Below are 20,419 nucleotides of genomic sequence, written 5' to 3'. Positions count from 1 at the left end.
ACTGGATTTCATTCATTAATTACATTTTCGCAAAAGTTTAAGTTGGGGTACTGCAATGTTTATTTTCTATAAAAAAAGCTAACTTGCTGCAAACGATAGCTAGCAAATTATTTTAAAATAATGTTAGCACATGAAAGCATTGCAAATAAATTGTTTACTTTACGTTCTTTGTGTATGTTTTTGACCAGCAAACTATGTGTAATGAAGAATTGGTGTAAATTACAGTAGAAGTTCAAGAATTTCTGTCTGTAAAGATTTTTTGGTCACCCTAATAAAATCACTGGGTCTTACCTGGCCACCTCTAAATAAAAGTTCTGGCTACGCCCCTGCACACATGTACCTAGCTGTCTATCTGAGCATATAGTTTTATTCTGAGTGACTTACAAATACACCAAAAGCATTTTCAGAGTTGAACCCGTGTATTTGATTTATTTTGTGAATCATTGATGCCTTTCAGTATGTCCCAAAGAGAGTTTTTGTCCTCTGTAGACAAACTGTCCCCAAAGTATAGCTGAGTAAACCTGCACACCCTTCACACATACACAAACAACTGAATCCAAGACCGTGACGACATTCGTGAACTTTTTCTTTCATCTTTTCAGCATCCACTGTTTTCTTTTCTTTTATTCTCCTGCGCCGATAAGCGTCAAGAATGTCCACACGGCATGTTTGAAACGTCTTCTTTTGTTTCTGAAGGCAAACATCACGCCTCGCTTTCGACATCTTCCTCTTGAACAGGAACAAGGGATGAAACGCAATGAAAAGAGACAATATTTGGTGATGATTGCTCGGAGGTGGCGGGGTGGAACTCAGATAGCGATTTAGACGTCCGGTCATGGAGAAAGCAGGTGTACGTTAGCGTGTGTGCGTAGCTTTCGGATGGGGTGGGCGTTTAAATCATCCGTGCGTCGAAGGGACGAACCGATAAACATGCACACGCACAAAAAACGCACAGTGTATCATCAGTTGTTCTTTCAAAAAAGCCATTAAACTGTTAGCGAAACGACAGCTGAGACTGCATTAGCAACATCGGGACTGATTAGCATCTACACGCACACACTCGTATGAAAGCGTACACGGTTTGTCTCGACGGAGCTGACCTGTTGACACACGGGTGGGTTTGTCAGAGATGGATGGCGTATGTTGACTATGGAGGAGTGTCAGAGATGAAGAGAATAATGGCTTGACGAGCGGGAGGAAGTGACATCAGAGCAGATGGATGAGTTTGGGGCACTTACAGAGATGGAGAGAAGCTGTTGAGGATGAAAAGATAGACACAAAGGCAAACAGCCGTGTGAGAGTTTCGACACAACAAAATCGAAGAATCGTTCGACCTCATTAAAGCGTCAGAGTTCAAGTGATGCAAACTTTTTGGATCTCCTCAGCCGCAGCTGGTTGAACAGATCTCTCGCTTTTGTACAATTGTTTCCTCTCTTCATCAGATAACATTGAGAGGAGGACGTGCGAGAGAGAGAGAAATAAAAGGACGAAAGCGTTTAGACCCAATGCAACTTGATTAAGTGAGATATCATCTCCTGTGTGTTTGTGTGTGAAAACCACACACACCGATTTACTGTAAAGGTGATGATGTGTTCAGATGGCTCTCAAAAGAGACAATAGCGTCTAACACTCCATCCTGTTGTAGTCTGACACATTTCGCAGCTGTGCGTGTTTATTTCTATTTCCTGTATAATTGGAATACGGTGTGATTGAATTCATGGGTGTTTTTATTTCATTATTGCGAACAACTGGTGATAGTTCCGAATATACTACGAACAAAACATGTAAAAATACACAAAGCAAAAAATTACAACATACATTATTTTGTCGCCTTGGAAATATAAGGTTCTCTCTGCTTTCTCAGCAGTTTTGAGATTTAAAGTTTTTGCGTTTCATTTGACTTTGTAGATAAAACATTTTTGTTTTCGAAAAAAAGTCCCAAAATGTACACAACGTAAAGCAAAACCAAAGCATGATAAGATAAGTTGTAACGGAATAAGATAATGTGAGTAACTCAATTTTGACAATGTCAGAATTTTGAAATGTGAACAGAAATGTCAGAACCTTAGAAATCCAAGGCGACAATTTGTGTAATATTAAAAAAAGAATTTCAACAGTAAAATAATAGAACAAACTAAAAAAATAAAATTACAAATGCACCGTCAATTTTGAGGCAAAAATACAGAAATGTAAGTGTTTTTAGGATAGCTTAAGAGTTTTGCATTAATATTATTTTTTGCTGCATGCGCAAAAAATGTTGTTGATGAAAGATTAAGAAACCAGTTTATTTCGAATACATTGAGAAATCATTTACAGCGGTGTTTCAAAAGAAAAGAGGGGGATCAGTCTTGATCTCATCTTGTGAAGTTGTAAAGAATCTCTAATGTGATGCTGTATTGGTCTCCTCTGATGCACCGTTATTGCCTTTGTGCGATTGTTTTCTTTTGTTGTATGGGTGTGTATGTTACTGAGATGCAGATGAGTAGAAACAGCCGTAAGAATGTGAGAATGGACTAATAACCGTGTTCCGCTATGCCATTCTCTCTCTCTTTTTCTGTCAGCGTGTTTATGAGAGCAGACCGATAGTCGTGTAGCAGTGCTTCTCTGTGTAAATCCTTCTGTTCTCAATTACTGATGGCAGCCGAACACAATCGCACAAAGACACTGGGAACAATAACTGTCGTCGGTGTATTTGTGTGAGAGAGACAGAGATGATTATCTAGATCTATCTATCTTCATTCTAGAAACGTCTAACAGTGTTTATCAGTGTTTTTACATCTGACTCGTGACAGTTAATGCCAAATAACCATCCAAAACGCACATCTGTAGGGTTCAGAACCAACTTGCTGCATTTCGGCAATGCTATTTCTGAGTCCGAGTCAAATAAAGCCCACAACTTCGAACTGCAAAGGAACAATTACTTCGATCCAAACTTGATGACAAGCTTAAGTTCCAGACATGAGGTTAGCCGTATGCCCGGTCATTCGTGGAACAAGGCCTGTTTGAGGAAAGAGAGATGACATGAGACAGAGAGCGAGTTCATGAGAGGATGAGAAGCCAACGTTCTGACCCAAACTTTGCCCTCGCTGTCGTCTGTGTGATGGATGGACCGGGCTTCAGAAGGACTCTAAAAGTAGATACACACACAAACACACACAGCGCTCAGAATAGACCAGCGTGGCTCATCACTCTTCAATTGACAGGAAAGACGAAGAAAATTCCCTAAAATACCAAGCAAAGAAATCAAGAAATTGATGGGTGCACGCTGAATGGTGGAAAGATGAGAAACGAAATGTGAAGATTATTGAAGGGAATTACAGGATGGATGAGAGACGGATTAAAACACAGCGCGAGTATGTGCAGTTTGTGGTGTGTGTGTTTGCTTGTGTGTGTGTGTGTGATGGGTATAGCAGACGTGCCCAAGCGTTCTATTTTTTTTGCAAAGCCTCCAGCTCATCCAGCGTTCATGTAATGTTGCGTTTAAGTGACTGCAGCGTTGCGACCACAGGAATGCATCTCCCTGCTTCATCTTCCCTTCATTCACTATCTCTTTAACAGTCTGTTTTTCTCTCTTTCTCCAATTTCCTCTTTCTCAGACTCTCGGCTCCCCGCGTCTACAGTTGACCGAGGAAAGAGAGCTGTTGGGTGCAGTAACAAGAGCCGCTGGGGTCTCCATGCATGTCAGTAAAATGAATCTTTGTTCGGTTCAGTTAACACACACGCGTGGTTCACGGTCACAGTGCAAATTAAAGAAGCGTTCACACTGAACAACCGGAAGTCATTTGTTTTGTAACACGGCGGAGATTGTTGACGATGCACTTCGAGGAAAAGGGATTGTTCACCCAAAAAAGGAAAACTCATCATTTACTCGCCCTCTCGTCATTTCAAACCTGTATGATTTTCTCTCTTCTGCAGAACACAAAAGAAGATATTTTGAAGAATGTCGGTAACCAAACAACGGCGGTACCCATTGACTTGCATTGGTTTTGTGTCTACACAATAGAAGTAAATGGGTACCGGCAACATTCTTCAAAATATCTTCTACAGAATAAAGTCATGCAGATTTGAAATAACGCGAAGGCGAGTAAATAATGACAAAATGTATTTATTTGAATCACTTTAATGCAAATATGAAGGAATGCAAAAAGCAGCGCTTCGTGACACAGCTAGAAACAAGAAGGTCCATAATAACCGGAGAAAAGGTTATGTGTTTGCATTTCAATTTCGTCATGCTCCGTCTGGCTGTTTGAAGAACGTGAGGTTGTTTGTGTGAATGGCTCAATTTGGACTTTTATCCACTGTACTGTATGTCTAATGCTATCCTGCTATTATTCCAATTTTTGACACTTTCATTAATAGAAGAACGGAGAGGAAAGGAAATGATGGAGGGAACTGGAAATGATGTGAGCCAGACTTAAAGCCAATGGCATGGGTTTGACCTATTTGTTCAAACAGTCGCAGACGATAACCAGTGGGTGCTGCTGTGGTTAGTGAAGAATAAACATGGTTGCGTAAAGCCATCTATAATATAATATAAAAAAATGGATGAGATCTTTGACGGAAGAAGAAGCCTCGTATCTGGATTTTAAATGGGCAGAACGTGGCCCCTTTAAGAGCACTGATGAGATTTTTCACACTCTCTTCTCAGTCAAACAGCTGCTCTCTCCTTAAAACAACAATTACTGACCGTTCAGATCCAGCAAGAGTGCCTGACAACCCTGAGTGAGCATTGATAGATCAATCTCTGTGTGCGTAGGGTATGGTAATGTCTTTAAGAGGTCTGTTGGAGGGGATGTGAGTTCATTATGAGGATTTGCATGCATCATTTACTGATCACTCTCCGCAGATGCAAATTCCACATTTCTCTGTGGCCCGTTGTTATTTGGACAAGAACTTGTCCGAGGAGCTATAGAGAGATTGAGAGTTAGAGAGATTGGCTCAGAAAAATAGACGGAGGAACACGAGCTGTTTAGTTTTGTATTAGTTGTCCATGTTTCGGTTGCAAAGACATTAGAGGTTATATTAATGGACCTCATAAATGCAGTTTATTCGAAGACAATGACGTTTAAGATTACATATATGTTTTCATGGGGGCGCTGGCTATTTGTATGTAGTTGGTGCAAGTTGGGTTTTTAAAACTGTGTGTGTGCGTACGTGTCTGTGAGCCCAAGTTAATTACGCTTGATTAATGGTGTGTGTTTTCACTTTTGTGATATCTGTGACAACACAAAGCAGCGTTCAGCCATGTCAGGATCAACCATCACTTACCGACACACACTTTCATCAATCACACACGAACGCACACACACACACACACACACACACACATATTGAGAGCACTGAGAGCAGTGTGCAGCCTTGTCAAGCTCCACAAACACTGAATAAGTGTTTATGTGATCACATGTGATGGGACCCCTCTTAGTAACACAGGCTGTCATCAATCACATGTGCACACACACACACACACACACATATTATATATAAACGCATGCTTACATGCTCACACCAAGCCCAAAAAATAAGCTTGTCATCCGTCTGTTTTCTCGTTATTTTCGTTTCCATTTGTCTCCTCAGCATTTCCTTCTTTTCATGAACGCGCATCATCCTTTATTTTATCATTCGTGGCCTTTTGGCCATTTTACTGTCAGCGCTCTCTCGCTCTCTCTCTTTCCCATCAATTCCACATTTTCTCTGCTCCTTCTTTTTCCTTTCCTCTCCGCTTCTCTTTCTTTTTATGTGAAGTTGCCGTAGGCGGCATGGCTGGCCGGCGAGGGTCACCAGAGGGAATTCTGGGAGCTGAGGTTCCAGTCATCCATTACCCCGCTTGTTTCTCACTCTGGCAGGCCTGCGACAGGGTTCTATTAAGAGCTCTTACACACACGCGCGCACACACTCGTGCATTTGATGATCAGCGCTTAGATTACACTGTGAAATCACTGGACACATGCACATCACACAGCGTCGCATGCAGCAGCCTCAGGGTCCGCATGCACATGTAATGACACAATATTCCGCGCCGTTTTCCTGATTACGCATGTAAGAGCGTATTCATATGCGAGCGTGTGTGTTCAGGTGCAGACTGGGTGTTCGTTTATACGACTAACCCCGACCTGAGAATGTAAAACAGCGGCGAGAGAGAACATATGAGATGCTATGGAAGCAATAATAAACTTTTCATGCTTGATGATGTGAGAGTAGAAAATCTGCTGTTGTGCAAATCAGCAGTGAAGCCGTTTGTTTTTCAAATCTTTCATCAGAATGAAATAACGAATGGCTTCAAAATTACAGTAATTAAAGCCGTGTAGATGGGAGGAAAATTATATTACCTAAAAATTTCAGCCAGTGTTGACAACCGAATAGTCTTTTTCCCTTGGAAATGTGCCACAATACAGAAGTTAAATGTGTTGTGAATAAATGTTAACTGTTAATGTAAACTGTAGTAGCGATTAAACATTTATAGGGATTTTAAGTCTTTAGCCTAACAGAAGCAAACGCAAACATTAAATCATACAGTATACAAGAACAGCTACACGCTCACTCGCATACTGTACGTACTGCTTCTCAAACAAACCAAAAATAAATCAATTCACTGTTTACTCCTTGAATCTCTTTGAACTTGGTCAACTTTAAAGCGCTGTGCAGCTGCAGTATACATCATAAACCCGCGACCAGCAGACATAAGTACATCATAAACCGTGGACACCTCACAACTGCCCCAAATACAGCACGGCAGAGCAAAACATATACCGCATTATAAACCTTTGACCTGCCTTTACTATAACATCATAAAGATAAGCCCTAGATAACGTTTCGGAAAGGAAGGAAGGAAGAAACTGATCCTGAAAGAGAATCCGAGATCTTAAGAAAGTGAAAAAAGAGGAAGATGGATAGAAGGAAAGAGAGTGACAGTTAAACATGAGATGACGGCTCTCCTGTCAAACAAACAGATATTTAGTGTTCGAGCTCATCTATCGAGTCAGCTCTGTGTACATACTCGCATGTTTATAATGAACTCTTTTATAAACAGATGGAGGGAAAAAAATGCTCCGAGATAAAGGGTGAATGGAGAAATGGAAACTAAAGAGAGTGGTCTTAGTATATGCCCATTTAAATGACGTTTTGACAGTTTTAGGGGTGACGGGAGGCTTGACACCGACATATTTATGAATATCTGTGTGGTAATTGTGGAGGCGTGTGCATTTGCTAAGTGCTGTATATTGGTGTTTTCTTGGATTTTGGAGTGTGGTTTTGTCTTAATAAATATCGGAAGACTGATTGTAGAAGCATAATGTTGACTTTTGGAGCGCTTTTAAAAAATATCGCGCTGAATCGTTCCACTGGTACGTAAATGGTTTCATTTTCCACCGCAGGGCTGACAACGCCAACACAAGAGTCTGAGCTTTAACGTCTCTGAATGCATTCTGTTTGCACGGTTAGACAACCGAGCCGAGAACAGTTTGTAATCGTGCCGTGTCGAACCAAGCTTACGAGCAGTTTTGGGCAAGTTACTCTGAAAAAGTAATTAACTACTAGTTACTAATTACATATTCAATATAATATGTAATAATAATAATTAGATTACTGTACAAATTACTCTCTCTGAAAAGTATTTAATTACTTATTACTAATTACCTTCTATATCCTACATCAACCTTGATAAGTTAAGTGATTCAAAGAAAGACAAGAAACGGCTCTTTTAATTCATTCAAATAAATAATATTAAACTACATATTATTAACTGACCAAAGTATTACAAATGTGAGAATAATACATTAAAGCACAGATTTTAAAGTTAGACTTTGAATTTTGATGTCAATTCCACACACACAAATATTACACAAAGTATTTAGTTGAATTACATCAGAAGTAACTGTAATTAAATTACAGAAAAAATAAGAGTAATCCCTTACTTTACTTTTTCAAAGGAAAAGTAATTTAATTACAATAACTAATGACTTAGTAACTAGTTACACCCAACACTGCTTACGAGGAAACATAACTGTCACCGTTTCAGACTGTGCTTAGAACGGTTCGGCGCGATGGTGGAAAAGCGCTCTTGGATAGTAATGTTTAGGAATGGCTTCATTCATATCTAAATAATATTGAAACATAATTGTTCTCTTGATGTTCGGTTTCGTTTACGACTGCTAAATATCTGCATTCTTAAAATATTTACTTCAGTGTGTAGACGGTTTCAGCGGCAACAACATAAACAAACGTTATGTGGCCCAAACGTAACTTCAGGTAGACCTCGGCAAAGAATCAATAACTGTTGAGTAGTTTCAATTTAATTGAACACAATTAATATACAATAGAATATAAAAATAAATTAATTTGAATGTAAATGAAATATAAAATAAATTGTTATATTATAAACAAACACAGACCGGAAGTCGGGCCATGCGCGTACATCAGATGAAACCGTCTATATAGTTGAATGTGTGTGGGGGTCTTCTCAGTAGTAGTTAAAAGCATTAAAGTTAAATTCCTTATTCCTATCTGACATAATAATATATGAATAAAAAAATGTGATGATTGGTTGTTTAAGATGTACAAAAATTAAGGGGATTTCCTTAAATGTATAAAGGTGCAATCCTTTGGATCTGGGATCTTAATGGTGTGTGTGCGTGCGTGCGTGTGTTAATGAGGTGTTTAATCAGTAGCCGTTTCCTGTGTCTGTCTGCTGCGCCCCTCTCTCACTACGGCTTTTGTTTCAAACTCCATCTAATGACAACTTTAAGGAAACTACGGTCTCCGACAGGCTCAGTGTGCGTGAGATTGTGTCTGTATATTGATCACAAGCATACAGATGTTCCTCATCCACAAGCCTCATCTGCAGGAGAGAAAGAAATCTATCTGTGTTAGTTTATGTAAGAAGAACGTGTTTATGAATCCTGACACGTGAAGCACAGATGAATCTTGATGTAAAACAGTTTCTTGCATTGAGGACATCGTCTCCGTGAAACTGGAGAGGAGCTGAAGTTCTGGCAGACCGCTTTCATCCAGAGAAGGAGAGGAATGGAAGAAAGAGGGTAGGAACACCTTTCGTATTCTGGGTAATGCAGAGAATGAGATGAAAGATGGTTGAAGAGTTATGTCGCGAGAAAAGATGGAGAGCGGAGAGACGAGTGAAATATTGGAGAGATGGAGAGACGAAGAGCGATGAAAGAAGGAAATAAAGAGGGAGAGAAGGAGAAAGAGATGATCTAGTCATATCTCAGTAGCGTTCCATCACTCCAAACTCACAATGAGCATCGATCCACCTGTACCTGTGTGTGTGTTCTCACCGTTGTCTTTCTTACACACACGGACATGATTGATCACTGAATCAGTCTCTCCAACATTCAGCCATAAAAGCTATAACTGGCCCTCATAAAAGCAGATTTATCAGGCCGGGCCTGCCCAGTGCCCACACGCCGCCCAAAAGCATGTGACACCTCCATGATTGGGCTGGAATTGAATAAACCTGCTCTATCGACGCTCGTGTCTGACAAGTCAATCAGCTCCCAGAACACTCACACACACATACACTAAAGCACTGAGTCATGAGAACGGGTGAAATTTGCATGAGATTTATTCAGGACGTTATAAAGAGGCTATTTAGCATATAGTTGATTGACAGACAGACTTATAATCAGAATCAGAATCAGAATCAGAAGAGCTTTATTGCCAAGTGTGCTTGCACACACAAGGAATTTTCTTTGGTGTTGGAAGCTTCTAGTACAGACATTCAACACAATGACAATACAATATTGTCATATATAAACACGAACATATGCGAGCAAGTGTGCGTTTCGTGCACAAAGATGCAGCATTCTAGTATCGACGCTCAGAGGGTTTTGAGCTGGGTTAAATATAAACCATCCTTAACTCAAGTCCCCTTTGAAGCTACTGAAAACCAGTGAAGCTGTAAATAGGAGTAACTAAATCTAACTGTTACGAGTTAATTAGACTCAGTTGTCTTTTTTATCCCCTTTGAAATGTTGCATTCGGTTAGTTCTGCTTGCAATTAAAGTCAGGGTGTCCATTTCCTTTAAATGTTTCTTAGATAAACTCTCCAGCATAGCCCTCAGTAAAAGTCGCCCATGCGAAAAAGCCTATAGGAATCCAATCAGAAATAAAGATCACAGGCCAGGGGAGGAAATTGTGAATGTTTTTTTTTGTTGTTTTGGTCTGGCTTAAGAATCACACCCAAGTTAATCATTTAAATCAAAGAATATAGAATTACAATTACAGCCTATTATTTACATGATCTGTACATTATCTTTAAGCCTGACGTTTTGAAATATTGAAATTCCATTTCTTAGACTGAATCGTTTAAACAGGTTTTGTTTTATTTGAAAATCTTTTTCGCACACGATTTGTCGTCCTGTTTGACTTTCCTCGCAATTAAAAAGGTGCGAACACATTATGGTGGCAGGCAAAAATGAAAAACTTTAAAGTGGGTGCTAGGTACGAGCTGCCGCGCGCCTGCTACCCATCAAGCCTCGCGCGTTTCGCACATCAGTAACACGTGTGCGCCTGGCGACTCCAAACACCTGCGCTTGCATCGGGTTTCCAAACGGACCGGGAGGGGGAATCCGCCCTTAAACACGTTTTTCCACCTCTAATGACATCAGTTTAAAGGGTGGCATTGAAAAGATTGCGCTGAACGCTGAGTGCCTCTTACACGTGTGATTATTAAAACATAGACTTGACTGTTTTAATGGGCAGCATTGCTCCATGGGAATTTCATTTCCCGCTCGGTTTAAGGCACCAGGCGGCGGGGAGCGAGACGAGACTGGGGCTTAGTCTGTAGTTGTAATGAGCCTTCTTTGTGATATCTAATTTCCCATTACGATAAAGGTGCGTGTGAGAGAGAGAAAGAGAGAGAGAGTGTGCCCTTCCTCAGCCGGTTAGCACACCAGTCACCAGATAGGCCTGTCTCTCAAATATTAAATATTAGCCTTTAAATTAGACACGGCGTATGGGAAAGCTTGCTGTTACCTCTCAAGTGCGTCACACATCAAAAGCCCTTAGACAGCTCAATAAATGTAATAAATGTTCAACACCCCCGGCTCGGATCCTAGGTGGTATGTTCCGCCGCGTTCCACCAGCGTTAAAACTCTTTAAAGATGATATCTACGAGCTTTAAAGAAGCAATTTGCTCTCCTTACAGAGTCCAGCAACATGCTCTAATTACCCCCCGACGGCCAAGGCTGACGATGTGTGAGTGTGTGTTACAGTGGTACAAAAAGTAGGCAGAGTGTGTCTTGTTGGAGTTTGTAGCGTGCCCCGTTGCGTCTCCGCATCTCGCGCTTCACCTAATTTATGTTTTAAAAACATTACCTCTGACACCACCGCGGACTTTATCGCGCCCAATGGCCGGCATTCCGTGTGGGCTGTGTGTATAGACTCCACAAAAGGGAAGTATCTATGATTACCCCAGCCCTGTATCGTCCTCCTGGCTGTCATAAACCCCCCTTTCTCCCCGCTCCCAAAGTGGCACATTCCAGCGGTCGCTCGGTGGCGCGCGGTGCCTGAGGCCGCGCTTTAGGAGAGACTTCTCACCCCAAAACACCGGTGTGAATACAACTCCAGCACTTCCCACTTATGTTTTTTAAAAACGCGTCCCCCTGCGGCCTCTGTAAGTCTCGCAGTTTGAATAGCGCATTGTACTGCAGACTACTGGTTCTGTTTTAGTCGGGCTCTGTTATTACGCCCGAGTCACGTCTTGTCATTCCCGCTGTCAAAGCAATTAACTTCATGTTAGCCAGGGAACACAATCTATCTGTTTCACACCCGACGGGTTGTTCTTCCACATATAAACACGTGCGCGTTTCACAGTATTTCCTTCACCAAAACGCAAACTATATGCTTAGGAGAACACAATGATAATTTAGGTTGTTAATGAATATAGCCTATGAAGATATTTCAAATGGTGAAAGGTATAAGTAGGATGCTACTTAAGTGTCGCAAATTTCATTTACAGTTTATTTTACGTCACGTGTGCGTTCTTGTTTGTTCCACAGAGTTGTGCTTCAAATCTAAATTGTAAATAATCCAGATTGTAGTTGGAAGTTTTTGGGAACGTAGCCAGTTTTGATTTCACTTAGCTGTTTCCAGACTTTGTGTGTACGTGTGTTGGGATGAAACATGGGCCCCTCGTCGCGCAGGCAGGCCCCGGGGCCCGCGGGGGACACAACGGGTGAGACTGCCCAGACGGGGCAAAGATGATGGGGTACTAATTCACTAAAACGCAGAGGACTGACTCCTGAAATAGACTGCAGAGACCCTATCTCTCTTTGACCCTGGCGAATGAAAATAATCTTAAATAATTAGGAGCGAGCTGGTATGGTCCTCGGGTGAGAGGGTAAACACAGCGCAGGCGCGCCATACTAAGCCCGGGCACCTCAGTATGAGGGGGCGGGGGCGCACTGACCCCGTCCACATAAAGCTGTGATTTATGGCGCGCAGGGCGCAGCAGCGGGGATGCGGTACCTCTCTCGGAGAACCAAATTACCGAGGTGGAGATTAACACACGCGCTACGGGCCTACTTCCAGATCCGAGGAAATTTTTATTTACATTTTCCACTTTCATTTCCTCTCTTCTCTTTTAATGGTAATTGGTTGGTGTTAAGAAATAGAGCTCTCGAAAACTTTGGGCTTTTTTATTTGGGGTTACAGATGGAGAATAGTGGCGGTTTTGTATTACGCAAAACTGGCGCATGCACACACAATATGTTTTTAATGGAAACACGCTGAATTTTTAGGGCACAAATCTGCCCTAAAAATTCCCACATCATATTTTCATGTGTAATCCTTATATTATTCGTTTGTTTATTTTTGAGTTGTTTTATGCTCATTTTATAGAAATCTATAACAAAAAGTGAATTTAATTTTGTATTATTTGTATTATTTTAATTTTGTGATAATACATTTACGCTTATATTATTAAAACTAAGATGTATTTAATTATGACGTTGTTGTTCTTGTTATAGAGCTCCATCTAGACACATTTAAAAACATTATATAGCTTTTTCATTATACTTAGCTATTAGAGGCAAACAAAAGATGACTAAGTGGTTAGGAACCTCAGCCTCGGGCTCTAAATTGGTCTGTTGGAGCAGTTTTAAATGAGTTTTAGTTGAGCCCATTGATTGAGTGGTCCCGCACTTTAAATTAATAGCTGGTTGTGGAGAAGTCTGCCCAGCGTCTGCAGGGAGGCGCGGTGCAGGCTTAATGCAGCTTTTCGCTCCTGTCAATGGGAGGTCTATCTCGATGAATGGTTGAACTATTTCATGTGGATTTGGCTGCGATATTTTCCTTTTCTTCCCCCCTCTTTCCCGTTAGGATGTGCTGGAATGCATCTCGTACACAGTGTTTCCATTAGAGCGCGGCTCCAGGGCCGAGGGTAGACCGCGGGGAGCAGCTCCTTGTCGGCGTCAGTTTCTCGCCCATTTGGGATTCCCCTCCACAAAACTTTTACCTAACGGCTTAATGCGCGCAGTCTAGCGCTAGTCCACTGCAAATAAACAAATCCAACTGCGCAGCGCGCAGACAACAGCGAGCTCCAGCACTGTCTAACTGCCAAAGTATTCATACTTGCATGGAGCAAAAAAAGCATGGACTTCATTTAACTACAGTAGTGTGTTTCTGCTTTAAGTTAGCCGTGCCAATTGCAACTTAGCCTACTCAAAGTAAATAAATAAATAAAACACTTAAAGCACTTTCTCAGAAATAAAAAATATAGCATTTTTAACTATAAAAAATAGTTTGTATTTTTTTCTTTTCGATGAGTTTATGAACGAATATTAAAGGACAAGCATTTTAAAGACTGCTTTAAACGGTCACGCCATACTTTTTAAGATTGTGTTTAATCTTCAAATAGCAGTCATCTGTAGCATGTATAGCTAGTTTAAATAAACATAAACAATTCCATCTAAATTACAGTGCTTTTATTAAATAAAATCATTATAGGGTCGGATTAAATTCGGTTTTATTGAATTCAATCATGGTTAAGCGTCGAGTCGTATTGTAGGGTCGTTCGGGCGATTTTCTATTTGAAGGCAATACAACTGAATCTTTCATGTTCCATCTAGCAATTTGACGCCTTAATGTGTACGGCGTTGTGTGCAGCAATTTCGCAGCCGAGAAAAGAAATGACTCGCCGTCTCAGTAGCTCCACAGCTCCGCGCTTGACTGATGCGCTTCCCTCCAGAGGGAGAGCGAGAGGCGGGCGGCTCTCTCTAAATAATACAGTCTCCCGACTCGAGTAAATATCCACGAATCTATCGAATTAAACATTTGTGCCCATTCAAAGACTGCCTGCGGGTTTCTCCGCATATGGCATTGAACAAACGTGTCACAAATGCAAAGATGCAACTTCATTCCTGAGTGGAAAGTGGAAACTTTGTAAACTCGGCTCGCTACGCCATCTACCGAAAGAGGCACGAACTAACGCCTCGGTAGTTACCCTTGCCCTGTGCACGGGCTTCGCTCGCTCTCTTACCCCGTGTTACCCCAGGCTTGGTACAGATACCACCGGCTCCTTTGTTTATCTGTTATCGCTTCCTCCTTTTCAGAGAAATTCAGCTGAGGAGCCCTCTATCACCACCCTCCATCAGACCCCGGCGAGGCCAGGCAATCACTTTCCCAGATTACTTGTATTTAATACACAATGCATCATAAACCAAATCCCTCATCCTGACAGGGAGAAAATAGAACAGCTCATAGCCTGAGCTTTCCCAATTTATGGCTAAATTAAAAAGGCTTCCAACAATGGACAAGTCGAGGAATGGCAGGAAATCGATGCGCGGCGGACCGGGGTCTCTTTGCGGTTCTCAAGGAGCGCGGGTGTATGGGAATCTTTGGCGAGGGCCGCCGTATTTACACATGATTTTTCCTGTCCTTCCTCCGCTTCTGCCCTGCGATTTCATTAAACAATGGACATTATCTGGACCTTGAGTTCAATGTCAACGATAGGCCAGGGAGGCATATTCATCTTCATCAGACACATTAATGTCCCGCCACTGGACTGCGCTTCTTTACATGCGCTGGAGAGGCTCGTTTAGAATTAATAACGCATTTACATAAACACCAAAATAATCATTTTCAACAAATTATCTAGACACTTTTGTGGACGCTGTAGGAAAATATGTAATGCATTTAACTGCGGTTTTAAGTGATTTGGCCCGCACATAAATCGTTCCTCTTTTTCCAGCTCTTTAAAGAAACTTTGGCAAAGTTTGTGTTTTCTGTTGCTTAAAATTACGAGACATGAACGTAAATGTGACGAGGAATTTGTTTGTTTCGTCTGTCTTATGCCCTGCAGTCGTGTGTTCGTGAGTCGGGAGCAGGTGTTTTTAAAAATGAAAAACATCAATCCAACTTGCATTTAAAATCATTAAAGCACCCGCATATATGTGATTATTAAAGCAAAAAAAAGTTAATATATCCTAAAAGTAATATAGCAGTTTTGTCATTTTGTTTTCAGGGAAACAATCTCTCGGGGTCGCACTTTGGTAACCTCAATGCACTTTCACTTGCTCTTGGCTTTCAAGAGCCTCCCTCATTTCTCTCGTGTTCTTCCTCCGCTCCGCGACCAAAGAAAGCAGCCAGGGAAGAAAAAAAGACCCACTGATTCCGTGATAGCTCGATTGCTTCATCAAAGCAGAACATTTCGGCCACTGTGCGTGGCTCTAGTCTATCCACGAGCAGCCCCGTCCCGACCTCGCTCTGACCTCGTGTCTCCCACGGAGCGCTTCTGTCACTTTAAAATTTACCGTGGGGGAGCCTCGCGCAACTTCCGACCGGTGGACACGCGAGACAGGTCCCCCCTCCTCCTTATCCTCCTCCTCAGCGCATCTCCCTCGCGTGGGACAGCACGGGACAAGAGAGGATTCACTTTAACGGGACGGACAGCGCCTCTCTCACAAACAGAGACACCGCTTCACGCTCAGATCATTCACGCGGGACGAGTGCATAGAAGAACGGTCTCACCATCTTTATTTTCTTCATTCGCACTGTCTTTTCTCAACGGTCCAACGGCAGGAACAGGACACTGAATGAGACGAAAAGTTTTTAGACGTTCAGTTAAACCGACAGACACCTGGGGACTTTTAACCGCATGATTCGTTGAAGAGTAAACCGAAGTGCACGAAGTTTGCGTCCGCGGGGAAATTTAGCGTGTCGTCCACTTGATAAGAGCAAAGAGGAGGCGAAATCCCGAAGCGTTTGTCAAACTGTTTTCTTTTTTCCAACAAGAGACACGACACGGGATACAAGCCGCAAAACACAACAACACGAGCGGCCGCGTATGTGAGCTCGTTCGTGGCTTTTGTGAGTTTTTCGAGGCGCGCAGTGCCGGAGTTTTGTGCGTTTTGGTGCCGTTTTATCCATTCGTTCTTCCCAGTGAGATTTTCTTGGAGTTCTTGAGGTAGGTGCTTTATGTCCGTATATCTGCCTTTCTTTCTGACACGCCGCGAATTAATGGTCAAATAAAAGTCCATTCATTCTTCACCTTTGAACTTGTTTAATTGTATCGAAACGAATGGCTGTGGTTCTTTGCTCTGAAGCGTAACCCGTTATTGAAATGCACATCGCAAGATCTCTGGTCATTTTATTCTTTTCTTTACTGCCTTAGCAGCATTTGTTCGCCGAGGTTACTGTATGTTTTATGTGGCTAGCTTTTATTCATTTTTATATGACAGCGTTTTAGCAGCGTTCTTTTAATGAATGATGTCTTGCATTTTTATACGCATTTAAACAAAATATTTGGTTTGTTTTGCGAGTGGGAACGCATTGTTTTTACAATGAAATTAGCAGATGGATTTTTATTACGAGACAATGGACAGTAAAACCGAAAAAAATACAGATGGCAAATGCTCCAAGTTGAACGAGTTAAATTAGTAAATAAAATAATTTTAATAATTTGTATATTTATTTTTTGTTTGAAATAAAACTAATTTCCAGACATTTTTACGTTTAATCCTTGTGTTTTCTGACTTGATTTAATTTATTTCCCAATTTGTTTCCTCTGAAGTTTCGGGGTATTTTCGAAGTGTTTAGGTTGTGTGTTTTTGTCTGAAGTGCACTGAGACATGGGAAAGCATAAGTGTTGTCAGTGTGTGTTTGGTGGGGGGGGGGGGGGGGCGGCGTTTGCGTGCACTTGATTTACTTGACCTTAGATTAGCCTACAAAAACTCTCAGGCTAAATAGCCTAACAAGAAATTTAGATCGGAATTGTTGCAAAAAAATGCAGTTATTTATCTCTGTTAACGACATGTTTATATTTGTTTCCGAACATAAAAATAACTCGAAATTTTACAGTCTTGAAGAACTTAGAAATATTAATCCATTACGTTGTTTCCAGAATTTTGACCACCAAAATCTAATTTAATATTTAAGACAGTTATAGGGCAAAAGTGAAAATAAAAAAATTAACTAGGTCCTTGTGAAATAGACAATTATTTTTTTAGGAAAGTCTGCTATTTAGAGCCTTTTGAATTAGGCTACTATTTGTTTCCTTGTATTTACTTTGATCGAATGAAAAATATAAAAAACGTGACATACAGAGTTTTTCAGAGCAACTGTTAAACAATGGCTTGAATTACTATTTAAAAAAAGTGAAACTTTTGCTGTTATTTATGTTCCCTCATATTTCTTGACTATAATTAGGAAAAATCACACAGACATTTTTAATCGCTGTTGTGTTCAAGTGTGATCCTCCTGTGCGCTGTAAGCTTAACCACAGGACCATGCTTTTGAGAATCACGTTTGTTTTATTTGGGAATAAAAGTCGATCAAGATGAAGTGTACAAGAAAGATGCTGTCATTGTGTGTGCGTGTTAAAGTGAGCATGTGCAAGTATGCATCACCTTTTTTTAAATCTTGGTGGGTGGCATGAGATTTTACTTACTGCACAGTAATCTGTTAAAGTTCAAGATCAAAGACTGATCTCTCTCTCTCTCTCTTTCAGGGTGAGCAGACAGGTTTGGATGGGCGCATGTATGATAGCAGGAGCTGGCTAAGGCACATCCAGGTCTCTCCATCAACCCAACAACACAACCTCACAACCTGCCAGATACATGAGCAGGTACGTGAAGAACACAAACACACACACACAGAGCACCTGCATGGCTGATATAATGGAGTGTTTAAAGGCGTTTGTGCTATCTTTAATAGCAGATTCCTTCTATTTTGTCAATCTATGTGTGTGTCCGAGTGTGTCACTGTTTTCGTGTTTTGGTCTTTTGTATCCTGGCTGCAGCGTGAAGGACCACAGGCCAGGATCACACACACACCCACACACACTCTCTCGTTCAAGCGTGATGATAATCACACATTTTGTATCTTTGCACTCAGATATGAGGGACGACAAATTCCTGAATTCTTATGGAGTGAAAGACAGTTATGAAGGAAGTCTTTTAAAGAGGAGAGAGAGAGAGGGAATGACTCACAATCATAAATTCACAGCTTCTCCTAACACCACAAACTTTTAGTGTTGAGCATCCAGTATATTTTCTTCTCTTAAAGTTGAATCAGTTCTGTGAGGTTAGTTTGTCCTGTTTGCTTATTTAAAAGTGTTACTGTGTATTAATGTTACGGTTTAAAAGCCTTTATGTTTATATTTGAGAAGGAGGAATGGAGGAGGCATGCAGGTCTGGATTGAGTAAGAACCGAGCATAGATAAACTGGATTTCATTAGATTTCAGTGGGTTTTGCTGAGTTGGGTTTGGCTGGATTAAATTAAATATCTTGAAATTCTGTTGAATTAAATTTAGGTTAAATTGAGTCGAGTTGTCCTGGATTAAATTGATTTAAATGAGGTTATATAGAGTTGAGCTGGATTAAATTAATAGGAGCTAAAGTGAGTGGTTAAAATGGAATAAAGTCAAACGGAAAAGATGAATTCTGTTGAGCTAGACTGAAGTTTAATTTAGCTGTGTTGTGCTGGATTAAAATGACTGGATGAATGGATGGATTTTAATAGATTAAATAAATTGTGATTGAATGTTTTCATTTATTTTGAGTCTATTAGAGACAGTTCATCTGGGCTATATTAAATGGATATACTGTATGTATAAAAAGAGTTTAGCTGGGCTGTCGAGTTTTAATAAACCAAATCATTTATCCAGTTGAAAAAACATGATTATTTATTTTTAGGACATTGAATTCTTCTGGACATCCAAATTACACAATATTCAGCGACCTTAAACTTAATACAATTACTCAATTATATCATTTGCATATTTGCAGACAACAAAGAACTCTTGAAGCCTTTTCAAGTGTAAAGACTTACGCTTATAATGCATTCAAATGTAAATCAGGCCAATTGTTTGAATGATATACTTTATCCGATAGAATAAAACATGTCCTCGTTGGAATTGTGTGGAGTTGTGTTCTTGATAATCCATGAATTATTATGAAGCAGGACACTGTAACGGTTGGTGGTCTAATTTTTTTCATATTTGACTTTCCTAAAGCTTTACATACACAGAAAGAGAGACAGTGGGGCAGATGGAGAAAGAGAACCTGCTCAGATGGAGTATTATGATATGGGCCATAATTGTTAAACTATGACACCTTGTCATAACAAAGAGTTCGGCTTAGACTTTATGGCTTCCGGCAACCCATGTGTTTTTATAATCGCGCTGTACCTCCTTATAGCAACAAAACAGAGCGAGAGAGAGATACAAAAGATTGACCCTTATCAACTTTTAGAGAGAAAAGAGAATTTGGGTGCTGTGAAGGAATGTGCTTTTCATTTTCTCATCTCCAGCTAACCAACCGCCCACCTTCACAAATGCAGTCCGTTTTGCTATAGCTTTTAATGTATATTTAATTCATAAAAAGGAAACTGATTTTGATTGTCTGTGTCTCATAATTTACAGATTTATTTTGCGTTAAGTGAATAATTTGGAAAATCAAATAAATCGATTTGGATCAAGCAGGACACCCTGACCGCTTTGATTCATCTTTAGATTATCACAGTTTATCACTCATCACCTTTACAGAGGAATGTCAGATAATGTGTGTGTGTAAAAGGGGAAAGGGGGATTTTAGTGGAAGGCGTTGGTCGGTGTGAGAGTGTTTTTCATTCCTGTAGCGCTGAACGAAGAATCTAATGGACCTGTTTATCAGGGCATCAGTCGACTAACATCCGTTTCTCATAGACACTTACACAATAGGGGCGAGCTTTGTAAGTGTGTGTGGTGCTTGTATATGAAGTGAGCGGAGAGGAAAATCTTACTCTGGTTGCTTCAGTAGTCAACAGTTATCTAGTACACTTCTCAGTGCCCTAAACATCACATGCAAGTGCCCGTGGCCAGACCTTGTGTGTGTACTTACCTGAAAGTTTTGCGTTGATAAGCCCTGATAATAAACGATTTGTCCTTTCTGACTTGGGTCAAGAATTTGCAAGAATCATATTTGTTGT

The 20,419-nt window shown here is 40.7% G+C and overlaps 1 protein-coding gene across 1 annotated transcript in view; it reads left to right on the top strand.

Annotated features, from left to right (window-relative positions):
• The window catches only part of mecom (MDS1 and EVI1 complex locus), a 138,695-nt gene that overhangs the window by 97,184 nt on the left and 21,092 nt on the right, over nt 1-20,419 (top strand). The window contains 1 exon segment of the mRNA XM_057351660.1: nt 17,960-18,076. Coding sequence (XP_057207643.1) covers nt 17,960-18,076 — 117 coding nt within the window.

Source organism: Triplophysa rosa, linkage group LG14, assembly GCF_024868665.1.
Source record: "Triplophysa rosa linkage group LG14, Trosa_1v2, whole genome shotgun sequence".
Lineage (NCBI taxonomy): Eukaryota > Metazoa > Chordata > Actinopteri > Cypriniformes > Nemacheilidae > Triplophysa > Triplophysa rosa.
This window is presented reverse-complemented; position numbering and strand designations above follow the sequence as displayed.